Source organism: Penaeus chinensis, chromosome 33 (genome assembly GCF_019202785.1).
Source record: "Penaeus chinensis breed Huanghai No. 1 chromosome 33, ASM1920278v2, whole genome shotgun sequence".
In the NCBI taxonomy this organism is placed as follows: domain Eukaryota; kingdom Metazoa; phylum Arthropoda; class Malacostraca; order Decapoda; family Penaeidae; genus Penaeus; species Penaeus chinensis.
The window spans coordinates 24232682-24248635 of record NC_061851.1 but is presented as its reverse complement, the minus strand read 5'-3'; the positions used below and the strand labels follow the sequence as shown (position 1 = coordinate 24248635).

Sequence of the window (15954 nt, the reverse complement as noted above, 5' to 3'; positions counted from 1 at the left end):
TTCAAATGCCGAATAATGCTTAATTATGACTTATAGGACTAGAAACTATGTTGAGAAAGAATGTATAACTTGGAAACTATATGTGAATATATTTATTTATAACTGTAATGCTGCGCAATGTTATTTTTAAATTATGTTACTGAACGGTGTTCTCATTTCATTTGAATTTTTCCCCGTACAATTTATAACAGTTAGAACACAGAAATAATAAAAAACACTTCGTATTAAACAACCTTTATCATTAATCCCCAGATAAAATTCAAAATTACATCATTGCCAACAAAAAAATATACGTTAAATGAGACCTTCCCAATGCGTGCGTGCCATCGAACGCTTTTTATTTTTATTTTTTTCATCTTTGCAAGTCATAACAGACTAAAAAAAATACATTCATCGTATCAAGAGTAACTTGAGCTCGAGGATGAAATATCATGTAACGCTGCTGGTAGTCCCTGTCGTGCATGGTAGTTGTGTTTGCATGAAACCTTGGATAAAGTTCCCAGCCCAAGGTCATTACTTAAAGACAGATCCGGATATATGACATTTCTCTAATTCATCGCCTTGGCCTTGAGTTCATTCCATTATTCCTTCTTTCATATTTCTACAACTACATTGGGCTTTGTAATCTTGAATGGGTTACGTTTGTTTGTTTAATCCTTTGTCTAAAAATGTGGTATCGATTACGCGCAAATTGCCGGAGTTGAAAGCACTACCAGCTTGAGTGATGTTTTGATTTTTTTTTTTCTTTTTACTCTTACACTGTTGGCGTCTCTGTTCCTATTGGGAAATCAGGTCCTCGTCAGGATATTGCGTGCGTAAAAATGATTCAGTATATTTTTTTCAGAGAACTGTATCAGCTAAAGAATAAAACGTGTAAAGAAAAAGAAAATTATTTTGTATCTGAGTTTTATATATATTTGTCCCTAATCATACCTGTTTATTAAATTGCAAATAAACGCACAGTGAACAAACCGTTATTGAGGAACTATTATGGATCATCACACACCACACATATACATTCATACAAACATACACACAAACATAATTATATATATATATATATTAATATATACATATGTATGCAGATATATGTATACATATATTGACATACATATATAGATATATATAAAAAAAATATATATTTATATACATAAACGCGCGCGCGCGCGCACACACATACACACACACACACACACACGCACACACACACACACACACACGCATACACACACACACACATACACACACACACACAAACAAACACATACAATCACACACGCAGACACACACACACACACACACACACACACACACACATATATATATATATTTATATGAATATATATATATATATATATGAGTGTGTGTTTGTGTGTATGTATACATATACATATGCATTTATATCCTTATGAATATATATTATCCTTATGTGTCTATATTTATACTTATGTGTATATATACATATGTTTATGTATATATATGTATATATAAAGCATAAATATATTTACATATGTATTTATGTTTATATATATGTATATATAAACATGTGTGTGTGTGTGTGTACATTTAAACTCGTGCACACACACACACACACACATATGTATAGCTATATATATAGATAGATAGATAGATATGTATAATATACATATACATAATATACATATATATACTTTACGTATATATATATATATTTATATATACATATATATACATACATACACGTATACGACGTAAAGTATATGTGTGTGTGATTGTATATGTATATACGAATGTATAGAAACATTCACACTAGTTTGAGAGAGGGAGAGGGAGGACTAACTACAGTGTAGTTTTGTGTACCAGAAAAGAAGCATATTGCCTGTCTAGGACTCGAGCAGCAGAAAGTGCGTGATGGCTTTTGCAAATGGTAGCCATACAGGCACATTTACACGAACAACTTCTGCCAAGACTGTGTATGTTCGTCGACTCTTTCTTTCTTTCTTTCTTTAGTTTCAAAATTATTGTCTTGATTGTATACTTAATGTCGTATTGGATAATATAGTATTCAATACGGCGATTCCACCATCAACATTTTGAAAAGTTGTATTGTGAAAGAACTCGAGCGATAAGTAGTATAAAGATAATATTAATAACACCTTATATTAAATGTTCGGTTACCAGACACTCTCAGAGGAGTAACACGTGTTGAGCATTCTAAACGGAAAATTCATAAGTCTCGATTTGAAAAAAAGGTTCACCCGATTTACAAGGAGAGATGTTACACCCTAAAGTTCCCCTCATGATAAATGACATAACAAAAAGAATAATTTATTTAAATGAATGAAACTGTTTCTTTAAAGTAATTACTCCGAAAGGTTGACATTAAAGTTATTTCTCGTAGTCTCTTTTCTAAATTCATCGCATTTGAATATTAAGATACATATTATTGCATAAACATGACAAAAACTAAAAACTGCATAGCACTTTTCAGTCACACAGAACGGTGTGACGGTAGCAATAATAGAAATTAATTGTTCAAAAGGGCGGCATTGTGCAACAGTGCTATCGGGAGAAGTCAACGTTCTTTGTTGTGACTCTTAATGTTGAGGAAATGAAATGGGACCGAATGCTTTTAACGTGGAATGCTGAGAATACAAAGGAAATAACACACACACACAGACACACACACACACACAGGCACACACACACACACACACACACACACACACACACACACACACACACACACACACACACACACACACACACACACACACACACACATACACACACACACACAGACACACACACACAAACACACACACACACACACACACATATATATATAATATATATAATATATTATATAAATATATATATGTAATATATATATATGTATATGCAATGTATATATATAATATATATACATATATATAAACATATCTGTATATACACATATGTATTTATATACATTGACATGTACATATATATATACATATATATATACATTTAAATAAATAAATAAACATTTATATATATATATATATATATATATATATATATGCAAAGGTATGTGTATATATCAATATAAATACATATATACATATACATATATAAGTATAAGTAAATATCTATAAATGTTTGTATACAAATATGTGTATATATGAATATGCATATATATATATATATATATATATATGTATGTGCGTGTGTGTGTGTGTGTGTGTGTGTGTACGTGTGTGTACGTGTGTGTGTACGTGTGTGTGTATGTGTGTGTGTGTGTGTACGTGTGTGTGTGTGTGTGTGTGTGTGTGTACGTGTGTGTGTGTTATTTCCTTTGTATTCTCAGCATTCCACGTTAAAATAATTCGGTCCCATTTCATAGATAGATAGATAGATATAAAGGTAGATAGATATAAATACAGATATATATAAGTATGTGAATATTTATATAATTGTATAATAATGTATATATACGCATATACGTATATATATATATATATATATATATATATACATATATATACATATATACATACACACATATGTATATATATACATATATGTATACACGATTATATAGATATACATACTTATATATATATTTGTATCTATATATATCTACCTTTCTGTCTATATATACATATATAAACATACATACATATATACATATATATGTATATATATATATATACATATGCATTTGTGTGTGTTGTAAATATATTTGTTATTATAATTTTCATTATTGTTATTATTATCATTATTATCATTGTTATTATTTCTAATATTATTTTTATTATTACTACTATTAATGGTATTATTATTACTGTTATCATTATCAATATCTTTTATTATTATTATTATCATTATTATTGTTATTACTATTACCATTATAGTTATTATTAACAATATTACTGTTATCTTTATAATTATTATTATCACCATTATTATTATTTCTATTGTCATTAGCATCATGATAATTCTTCTTATTATCATTATTAAGATTATTATTATCCTTATCATTTGTATTATTTCTAGTGCTATTATCATTATTATCATTATTCGCATTCATCTTAACATTACCATTATCATTAACATCTGTATTACCATAGTAATTATTGGTGAGCGAAAGATAAAGAGACACTTACATCGAAGGGCGTCATTTCAGCTTTGCGAAGTTCGCAATATATATATATATATATATATATATATATATATATGTATATATATGTATATATATGTATATATATATATATATATGTATATATATGTATATATATGTATATATATATATATATATATATATATATTGCGACCCTCCCCCCTGGAGAAATGTTTTGAAAAATCAGTTATTCTAGAAATATTTTGAAGCTGCGACCAGAGCTAAAAGGGAGTAATTTAGGGATAAAATCTTGCGAGCATGACTCCAACGTGTCATTTCTTGCTATCTGTAGCAGCCTTGTAAATACTTGGGCAAATGTCGGTATTGAATTTCTTCCCCCCCCCCCCCCTCATTGGTTAATGGTTAATGGTTTTAACAAATGAATGTGCTGGACATCAAAGTATTGTGGTGAAAGGGATTTCAATGAGTTCTTTATTTGAATAAAATGTGTTAGATTTCAGCGGTCATACAGCATTATATATGTATGTATATGTTTATTTATTATATATATATTCCTATGTATATATACATATAATATATATATATATATATATTTGTGTTTGTGTGTATGGATGTGCATTATATATGTGTGTGTATATATATATATATATATATATATAAAAGTATATATATATTTCTTTATATATATACATATATGTGTGTATATATGTATCTATATATATATATATATATATATACATACATATATACACACACGTATTTGTAAATATATGTTTATACATACACACACACACACACACACACACACATATATATATATATATATATATATGTATGTATATCTATATGTGTGTGTGTGTGTGTTTGTGTGTGTGTGTATATATATATATATATATATATATATATATATATTTATGTGTGTGCGTGTGTATATAGTCTCGAGTTCAATTCCCCGCCGCGGCAGTTGTAAAATGCCTGCGCTGCGACTTTTAGCTCGAGTTCTTTCTCACGGCGAAAAACCAACTATCGCCTTGAGAGGTCAACCACAGGCGTCACAAAAGTCGCTGCAGTGGAACAAGTGGTACAGCACTGACCCGCGGTTGATCTGGAAATGTAACCAGTCAGGCAAAGATGGTACTCCCAAATAACCTTTCAATAATGAACTAAAAGAGGCCTAAGTCCTATATTGGAATGAATGGCTGTTGAATTATATATATATATATATATATATATATGTATATATACATATATGTATATATACATATATATACACATATATGTTATATATATATATATATATATATATATATATATATATATATATATATATACGTATATACATATATATAGTATATAATGTGAGTGTGTGTGCATTTTATATATATGTATATATATACACATATATATATAATGTATATACATATATATATAATATATATGTATATATATGCACATATATATCTATATATCTATATATATATATATATATATATATATATATATATATATATATATACATACACATACTGTTCTTGTTAGTTTAATTATTGTAATAATGTTTTTCTTAATACAACTATTTAATGCTATTTTTGCATGTACTTTGATATGTTCTGATTCTAATGACAAATTAGTTATAATTGACAGTAGTAAAATTAAGCCAATTAAAAAAACAAAACAAAAACAAGAAGAAGAAAATAGTAACGGTTTCTTCTTCAAACAAATAAATGTGTTAAAGACATCAAAAGTCACATAGCACTATAGTAAAGTATTATGGTGAAAGGGGTTTAAAGGAGTTCTTTATTAGAACAAAATGTCTTAAATTTCAACAGTTGTGGTATTATAAGATAGTATGGTAGTTCAATTGGTGGAAAGACAGGAAGTAAAAGGGGTAGGTTGAGGAATAAATCAAACATTGAAAACAGTTCTTTCTAAAGTGGCACGTGTGTTGTTGGTACATTTATTGCTGGCCTGAACAGACAACAGGAAATTTAATCTAGTGAAAGAAGTTTAATCTTCATTATATTATATATGGCATAAAGGAAGAGATTACATTTAATTCTCTCTCTTCTGTAGTTAATTCTTGTTTGGTGTTCTATTTGCCTTCTTAAAATACTTTGTTATATCTAATTTTCTAATGTGGTCTTCAACACAGAATATATATGTGTTTGAGGAAGGAAAAGAGGTTGTCAAAGCAGAAAGTGTGAGATTCTGTAAGGATGTCTGATAGGTTGGGATGTCTATGTAGGGAGGATAGGTGGAGGAAAGTAGAGGTACGGGCTGCTTCAAACGTGGGCATGACAATAGAATGTGTGGGACTGAAAGAGGAACATTACATAAGGAACATAGGGGTGGATCGGATTGTGACATCATATAGGAGTGTGTTAGACGGGTGTGGCCAATGCGTAAGTGGGCGAGAGCCGTCTCCCAAGGTCTATTCCGATGGAATGGAGCTGACCAGGAGGAGATTGATAGTTTTACAGTATGTAATTTATTAGTGTGGAAACTTGAAAAAAAAATTGCCATCGATTATACAAGGTCTTAAAGTGTGGGTAATAATCCGTGACTGGGATATGTGAGAAACGTGGTTGGTTTGATGTGGTCATAGCAGTGTAGCGTGCTAGAGTATCTGCCTGTTCATTGCTGGGGATTCCAACATGGCTGGGCACCCAGCAAAATTTGATTGTTTTATGATGTGTGGACAGGTAGAACAACCAGTTCTGGATCTTACAATAGTCTTCAACAATCAAGTCTTGAAGCTGTAAATTAGAAAAAAATTCATGGAAATATTTTCTTACATGTAACTTCAGAAATATTTTAGGTACTTTACTTATTGACATAATTGTTCTGGATTTATTTATCTATAATTGTATGTACATTTTCTGGAGAAAGGGCAACTTGCTAGTGAATAAAGTAAAAAATTCACAATTCTTTACTACAGGGTGAATTTCTGTTTAATGCTATTTACTTTGGATGTTTGGTTAGAAAAAAAGTCTACTCTTTAAATCTCCTTTATTTGTACATCATTTTACAAATTACCTAATAATTTTTGCAGGCTTTAGGAAAATTATAGTATCAATACCACTTGGAATGCATTGTCCATTAAGCCTACACCTGCTCATCTTGTCATTAGTGTCCTCAAAGTAAATATTTTTGTGTATGAAACATGTTGTAGAGTTACACTTCTAAATTATCTTCAAAGTGCTGAAACACTGATTTAGCTGATGAGTCTCAAGTAAAAATTACAACCTTCAAATCTTTATTGGCCACAAATGAGCCACAGCATACTTGGCTTTGATGTTAAAAAAATCTGATTCCAAAATCTAGTACTTAATCACACTCCAAAGTGTTTCCTTTTATATCATGATAATTTTCCTTTAACTGTTTACGTCATCTCATATTTCCTAATTTCTTAAATTTCATTTTAAAACGAGATTTGCTGCCATACGCTGAGCATAAAAAATCTAATGTTTATTTTTTTTATTTTAGTCTCCTATTGATAATTATTTCAGTGTTTGTTTCTACTTAGAATTTTCCAAACCAGCAGGACTTTACTGAAAATGTGGTATTCCAAGTTAGAATCTATGCAACACCATTGTTTTCATTCTCATAACTTCAAAATGAAAACTGCAAATAATAATTTGATAATGAGATTATGATTAGTCAGTACATTTCCGTCCACAGAAGAAAAAATGTCATATTCCTGAAGTAAGCAAAACTCATCAAAACTTTAAAGAATTAACTGAAAATACTGGCAGATGCAAAGGTATTTTGTAATGAGGTAATGAGCTCTTTAGGAGGAGAATGCTGTCTCTGGAAGCTTTACAGCACTTTATTCTCCAAAGAATTTGTGATGATTTTGGGATTGAATAGATGTTAGAATGTATATCAAAAGTTTGAGGCAAGCATCCACAATCTTTGATGGTCATGAAAAATAGGCCTACTTTGAAAAAGTTTCCAATGGGAATTCCAGACATCTGAGCCACCACGTTCGGTGTGCACTAAATACGTAAACCTATTCATAACAAAATTAAAATTACAGAACTTTTTTTTTTTTAATTATACTGCATACTATCTTTTTGAAGACAGATAACTTATCATATTCTCAGCCCTGTGACGTAATGAGGTACACTTTTAAGCGTGAATTTTCCCCCCTCAATTTGGTGAGTTCATGGCCAGCCATATCAAACAACTCACAGCCACTGTTCCAACTTTGTTCAACAAAGCTTACGTTCAGGATGAGGCAAATGCAGTGAGTGTAGGTTTCCAGGTTTTCACTGGCTCCAATTATGGCTACTACAGAGGGGAAAAATTTAGTGCTTATGGGTGTATTAAACTTCTTTTTTAAACTGTACAGTAATTACATACACTAAACCAGAGAATAGAACAATTTATATCTGACTGCAATCAAAACAATACAAATCCCCAGCATACATTACCACATAGTATTTTGCATACTAGATAACTTTCCACAAAATTACATAAAAGCAGTGCTTCAGCATTCATGCCATGGCATTAATAGTTACTCCATTTTTCCACAACACATTTTGTATCACTTTCAGCCATGAATCTTTAACATCATACACAAGTCAGTAAATCAAAAAGGTAATGTTGCTATAGTTACCATTATGAACACACTGATACATGAATATCCACAAGATTTTGAATATCGTGTTTCACACTGCCTGCACTTATCTGCGTCTCTAGCAAACACCAAACTAAATCACTACCGTAAAAATGGTAAGAGCACTCAGTGTTATCAACTGCAGCCTTGTTATGAATCATATGAGGACACTAAAGATCAAACAAAAAGAAAAGAATAAAAGAAATCATTAGACATATAAAAAGGTTTCAATAGAATTTATCCAAAGCAGTAAAAGGTATTTGGAAAGCAATAGAGCAGTGTGTTGTTTTGGTTGATTTACCAGCATGAATAAATCTATATTGTACAATGCCATGTAAAAATCATCTTTCTTAGTCTTTCATCCATCAGCTTAAAATTCATATTCACTGAAAAAAGGCCCCAGATCTTTACATCCTCCAGAACCCTTCTCTTTGGAAGAAAACAAATATATCTAGTTCTATTATAACAATATAACATTAAAAATCTATTTGTTGTTTAACCCAACCATCCCAATTCTGTGCTTCCTTTACAATTTCATCTACAACCCGAACAGAGAGGAAAACCAGTAATGAAGCAAGATTATGAAATTCGAGACAAAACTGGACCTGAAACAATGAATATATAATTAAACAATAATTTTTGTCTGTGACTTACCTTGAACATATTATCAGAAAGGTTTATCTGCAGTAATTAAAGATCACAGACAATAACTTTGCTAGTATTATGGAAACTATTGAAGAAAATCCAGTAATTTCAGGAAGAAAAGATTATCCAAAACACAAATGTAAGTAAAAAGATTAACATATATATTTTTTTTTTTCTTGGTGTAGTTTTACTCTGGTTTCTGTCACATACACAGCAACCTTTAAGATTCCACTGCCTAGATTGTACATTCACACATATGATAGTTCATGCAAGTTCCATAGGTGATGTAACTTTTAGAACTGAAGTTGCTGTTGTCACTGACCTCATTCTGCCAACAAGCTTCCCTCAAGGTATACTATGTAAAAACTGCTGTGGAGAAGATAACAGTCATACATATGAAAAGTAAGGAGCTCTTAATCAGGGACTTCATTATTACATTATCTGAGATGACTGCATGAAGCTGGATTTGTGTTCAGTAAAATATACTAACCGTTACTTAAGAGTTCAAAACCTACACCACAAAACTTATTGGTACGAAGTTAGCCTAATAACCTACAATAAAGCATTTCTCTGGGTAATTTTATTTAATTTCTATAGGTAATTGAATTTTATTTTAATCAAGTATTTATCTTTTTATTAACTGTGTCCCTTACAAGCACCATTAAGATCATCTTGAAACCTGAACACTCACTCTGCAGTTCAATACAGTAAACAAAGAGGAAAGTAGCATGGGTGATAGATTTTTCCTTTCACACAAATATGCTTTTCTTTCTTCCCTTTTCTACATTCTCTCTCACTCATCCTTCACTCATCCGCTATAAATCTGATTCCTCTTATATTCTTTAGTACAATCCAATAATTAATGATAACAAGAATGATAATCATAATGATGAAAATTTAACAATGCAACTACCATTATGCTTTAACTGTCTGAAACATGAAAAAAAGTCATAAAGACAATTTCTGAATACCATCAATCATCTAACTTTAACAAAACTAATAACAGCAACAGTGATGATGATGTTAAGTGAGATAACATGCTTGAAGAATTAATACAAACATTTCCTACCATTAATAATAAAATTACCAATAAACAGAAAAGAGAGAGAAAAAAAAAATGGTTGGCCTATTACAGTCTTAATAACTTTACAGAATATATAACCTCAACAATAAGGACAAAACAATGAGTATAATATTTGTAAAGAAAATGATAAATTAACGACTAATTACAATGCTTAAAGTAGCTCTAAAAATAGTAATATTAATAACATACTATTTTTACTTGGTAACATTAACACTGTCAATTTCTTATTATATAAATCATTAACAAGGACAATTCGAACTTAACATTAACATCAATGTTATCATTCCTTACTGACTGCAATGTAAGTTAGGTGCAAATAAAACTATTAATAAATAAAGGGAAAAATATATCAACATTTAAGGCAATTGTATGAGCTACATCAACTTTCAGAAAATACTGTGGATTTTTTACATAAAATTTCTTGCACAACACAGTGTACCAAACCAAAAGATTTTTAAAAATCAAAAGGTTTCTTTTTTATTTACTAAAAAAACAAATTGCTTTTTAAAGATTTCCTTCTCTCTGTTAACCTCACCATAATCATATTCTTCTATCTTCCTCAGTGATTTTCTTTCTACACACACAAACTTCTTTTTTTTTCTTGCCACAATATCTTCTTCAGTCAGTTGTAACTGTGTCAAATATTGTGAAAACTGGAGTATAAAAAAAAACTTAAATGTTATACCTTACACTCTAAACAAATTCTAAATATTAATGAAAGTTATTCTTAACACACAAAAAAAAGTAAAAAAAAAAAAAAAGAAAAAAAAAAAAAAAAAAAAAAAAATGAATATTACGATATTAGTTGATACAAAGTTCCACTTGTCTCTTTGAAATTCATCTCTTATCAAACTTGGAAGGGACTCCTCACAATACACATGCTTTATATTGCTTTCCATCTTTAATGCTCGACACATTTTTTCTTTTTTTCTTTTCTTTATTTTCCATTGCTTTTTCCTCCTCCTGGTCCTTCAACTCAAGTCACATTTACAAGTCCAGAGTATTTGAGCAAATGTATAACACCAACATTCATACACTCATTGTATTCTCATTTTCTGAAAACATCTTGCATGATATCAAGATGGTTTTGCAGTCGTCCTTTTTTTTAATACACATTATGTTTTTTGCGGAAAAACCTATGAGGTGGATCGTGCCAGACAATTTTTTTTCTCTTTTACTGCTGGTAGTACTGCTTAACTAAGTCTAATCATTTATATTCTTCTTGGCAGTAAAGAAAAAGAAGAAAAAAGAAATAACGAAAGAAAGAAAATACACAATGCTAAAAATATTAAATAAAGACGAGGAAGTTTAGAAACAGAATGTTGCTCTGCTATTGACTCAGCCAAATATATATAACTATTACCGTGACACAGAAAAATATTATTTAGCGTGGATGACATACAGTGAAAGGAAATGTGGGAAGTGAAGAAGTGAAAATGATAATTTACATCCTCTAAATCTATGTAAAAAGAGATCAGAATACTGTAAACCTCCTTGACATTGCATGTCTCGTGCTTAATATCAATAACACTTAATATAAAAGACTTCACCTGCATTCTCAGTACTTTATTTAAGAAAATTAATTTACTAAAATCCTGAAACGTTAGGCCTTATAAAATATCATAGAATGCTTTGTTCACTTCTTTTCCAACATAAATACCACTAGCTGGATGTTAACTTTCCTGCATTAGTAGTTCCCTAAGGCTTAAAAATTCCTGACCTCAGTCCAAGGCCATAGTTTTGAACGCAACTACTAAGTCACTTGATATCCACTAGTCAATGCCAAGATATCGGTGATTATCCCATAGCCAGTCAATATAAAAGTTCAGCATGTGGTCGGAGGGTCTCACTTTGCGCCATTCATTAACACAGAAGATTCTATAAGAATCATTTCCATACTTTCCAATACCATGCAATTCCTTTGGGTAAACCCAGTCTTTGGTTAGATATTCCTCTGAAAAGAAAACAAAAAAAAATTAATGGTACTTAATTTTCAAATACACCTGCATTGTTAATATTCAAAACAGTTGAATATGCACAACTACTTCATATGAAAAACAGTATAATTAATATTCTACAGAGGCTACTACATATTAAGAATATTCAAAATTTTCTTAACAAGGAATCTCCAAGTAAATACACATTTCTAACAGAAATCAGTTACAACAATGGAAGCTTACCAGAAAACCTAATAATCATTTTTGCTCTCTTCTCATGCAGCCCTAGACATTGAATGAGTTCAGCTATTTCTTCCCAGGATGCTTTGACCGTGTCCTCTGGAGTAGGCCACCTCTCAAGGAAGTCCCATAAGATGTTCTTACCCAAGGCCTCTTCACCTGTGACAAGATTTGGTCTTAGAGCAAGCTATGGCAATGGAACAGTGATAGCAGTGATACTGGTGATAGCAACACCAAAAATACCTATATATTTAGTTACCCTATAATAAGATAAACAAATCTGCATGTATATTGTATATGCATGGAGTACATTATGAAATTCTACCTTGACCCAATGGCACTGGGGATAGCACGTACATACATCCCATGCCCACTGTGAGTTTATTAACTATATTTACTCATTTACACATGTGCTAAGTCACTAAAATGTTAATTACTAATCCTTCGTATCTCACCTGCTTACTCTTTATAAAGATTTTTTGTAATATTCTTTGTAATTGCTAATTGTTAAAAATAATAATATGTAATAATCATTGAATAAATAATAATAAAGACAGCACTAAAATTAAAAGTATAAAAAAAAAAAAATAATAATAATTAAATTAAAGGAACAGTGAAATCAGGTCAATCTACTAACTGACTCCTTGGTGGCTTTGCACTCGTGGAGCCATTTACATGTAAAAACATTTCACAAAACAATACTACAATAAACATCATATGTTCTTGGCCCCATTTGGTTAATGTTATATCACTTTAGGACATTACCATTACTTTTGTGTACAGTCATAGTCCATTCAATCTGGCTATAAGGGAGGCCATGCCCAATTCTGTTATTGCTTTAGACAAACAACATGTTACTGTACCACACATCATCCCTTAAGCTTATTCCATCTCAGAATAACATGTACTGAATGCCGCTGGGGAAAATGAATGAAAAATGGGGAAAATTCTATGCTCATTTTTTATATTTTTTGTGAAATGTCTCTGCACATAGATGGCTCTGCTAGTGCTTAGCCACAAAGGAGTCAATTAGACCTTGTTATTTTTATTATAAACATTATAATTACTATAATGTTACGAACATTAGTAACAGCAAAATAAGATAATGTAAAATATTTTCGTAAATCAAAGAAAAGGGTAAACAGGCGAAACAGGCAGTACTCGTAATTGGCTCACTGGTGACAATACAAGTGTAACCATCTATGTGTAAAAACAATTAAACAAGTAACTCAAAGTGGGCATGGCATGTACGTACACATCATGCCTGTCGGCAATGGGTTAAAAAAAATGCTTCAGTGCCTTTGATTATGCAGTTATCTTTCAGATCCAGCAAACAGAATTTAAATTTGACAATTGGTATAGACCAGTTAAAAAGAAGATGAAGAAGAAGAAGAAAAAAAAGAAGTTGCTGGCTCCCCCTTGGGGAAGAAAGTAAAAGAAAAGAAAGCTCATAGAATGTAAATTTTTATCCTCTACAAAGTACCATGAGAATCACTGTGGTCATATTTGAATAGGCCTTTATCCAAAACTCTATGGGCTATTTTTGATGCTTCACAGGATGGACCCTTAATGATCTGTAATAATAGATATTAACACATTGGATCTGACTGCTTCATGGCAATCACATGGCCCACAATATAGGCATTAAGCTTATGTGATTGGCCACTCTGACAGGCTTGTAGGCTGGGCACACCCGATCACTCATGTGCAGTGACAAGACTCTATGCATCTCCTTTGCAAAATTATTTTCTCTTTTTATGAATAAGCATTTTTAGCTTTTCTGCCAATTTCCAATCTCCATATTTGTCCTTGATTGCTTTATCTAAATGGTTACAGACAGTTTTACTTGCACAGACTCCATATCATCTCTCTAGGTAGTGTGTAAGTGTAATAATAATAATTATTAGCTGTACCACTGGTCACACTGGCCAGGAATAGAACATTGAACATGGAAATGGTGTCCCCCTGGAGCCATCGCTCTTCCAGTCATGGCTAGTGGACACACTCATTTATCAATGGAAATAATGCAAAAGCTCCTTTCTAAAGCCAAGTCTGTCTAATCACCCTCCAAGAGGTTTGTAAACTTGGGGCCAGTCTTTCCTGTCACTCTGGCCTTCAACCCAAATATTCACAATGGCAAGTTCATATCACCCTGACCCGCAGTCAAATTTTCCAATGACAATATGTTCACGTCATCCACCCCTCAAGCCAAATTTTTCATGACATGGGTGTCACATCATCCGGAATGTAGGGTTGAAGTTAATCTAGCCATCAAGCCTTTCCTCATTAAAATCAAGGAATGGATTTATGCTTAATGTTTCTTTTTCCTTAAATATACTTTCTCCAAAACTGTTAACACATGAAAAAAACATAAAAAAGGGTTAGCAAACATAATTGTTTTTCAGAATTGTATCATCTTCAACTCAACAAATTACAATAGAAATACTGTAATAAACTTTTTGGCACCTCATGACAGTGAGCATGAATAATGTTATTATTTGTTAAGACTATGAACCAAATTTCTGAGAAACTTTCTGAGGTACAAGGGCCTTGGTATACCAGTCAGAATATTTAAATCTATATCACATGGCCTGGAATTGAAATATATTAAGACTGCTCTAATTCTCAGGGAAAACACAACACCTTTGTTCCCTTCTCTTACCTGTAGTTCTGTTGAGGAATATAGTACCGATGAGAAGTTTCCAAGGGTCGTGGTAAAGAGATTCCTGGAAGAGGTTGAAGGGTGATCTTGGGGGATTCCACTTTGATGCAGCTTTGAGTCTGACTCTGCCCACTGCCTCTCCCTTGGCTCGGAAATAGTCGCTGGTCTGGTCACTTCCTTTCTTCTTCTTGACTAAGGGTCCTTGAAATTAATAACAATAATAATAAAAATTCCAAAATACAAAAATAAAAAACCCAGTTTGATTTTTTGTTCAAAAGAACCACATGATGATATACAGAATATACTGTGTACTGTGTAAGCCATCCTATTTTATCCTTTCATCATGCTTCTTTACACTTAAATTCTTATAAAAGATAAAACACCATTAATTTCTGAATTCATTAATACCAAAAATCTGAACAAAAATACCATACAGGAGTATAAACGTTGCACAAAGGTTTGTGTAAAAAATGGGCAAACATTTTTTCTGCCTTAGGCTCACATTTGTACTTGGCACTCATTTCCCACACCAAGGATCAAGAAAGGAACATAAAAAAAGAGAGTAAAAAGAGAAGGAAAGAATAATTGGGGAATAGTAGAAGTTAGTTAGAATAAGAAAAAGAAAAAGAATGAGAGGGATATATGGAAAGGGGAAGGGAAGGG

At 31.3% G+C, this 15954-nt stretch overlaps 1 protein-coding gene across 1 annotated transcript in view; it reads right to left on the bottom strand.

Annotated features, from left to right (window-relative positions):
- Window positions 1-7096: 7096 nt before the first annotated feature.
- The window catches only part of LOC125043195 (cilia- and flagella-associated protein 251-like), a 52303-nt gene continuing 43445 nt past the window's right edge, over window positions 7097-15954 (bottom strand). The window contains 3 exon segments of the mRNA XM_047639194.1: window positions 7097-12406; window positions 12633-12788; window positions 15292-15492. Coding sequence (XP_047495150.1) covers window positions 12225-12406; window positions 12633-12788; window positions 15292-15492 — 539 coding nt within the window. The 3' untranslated portion in view covers window positions 7097-12224.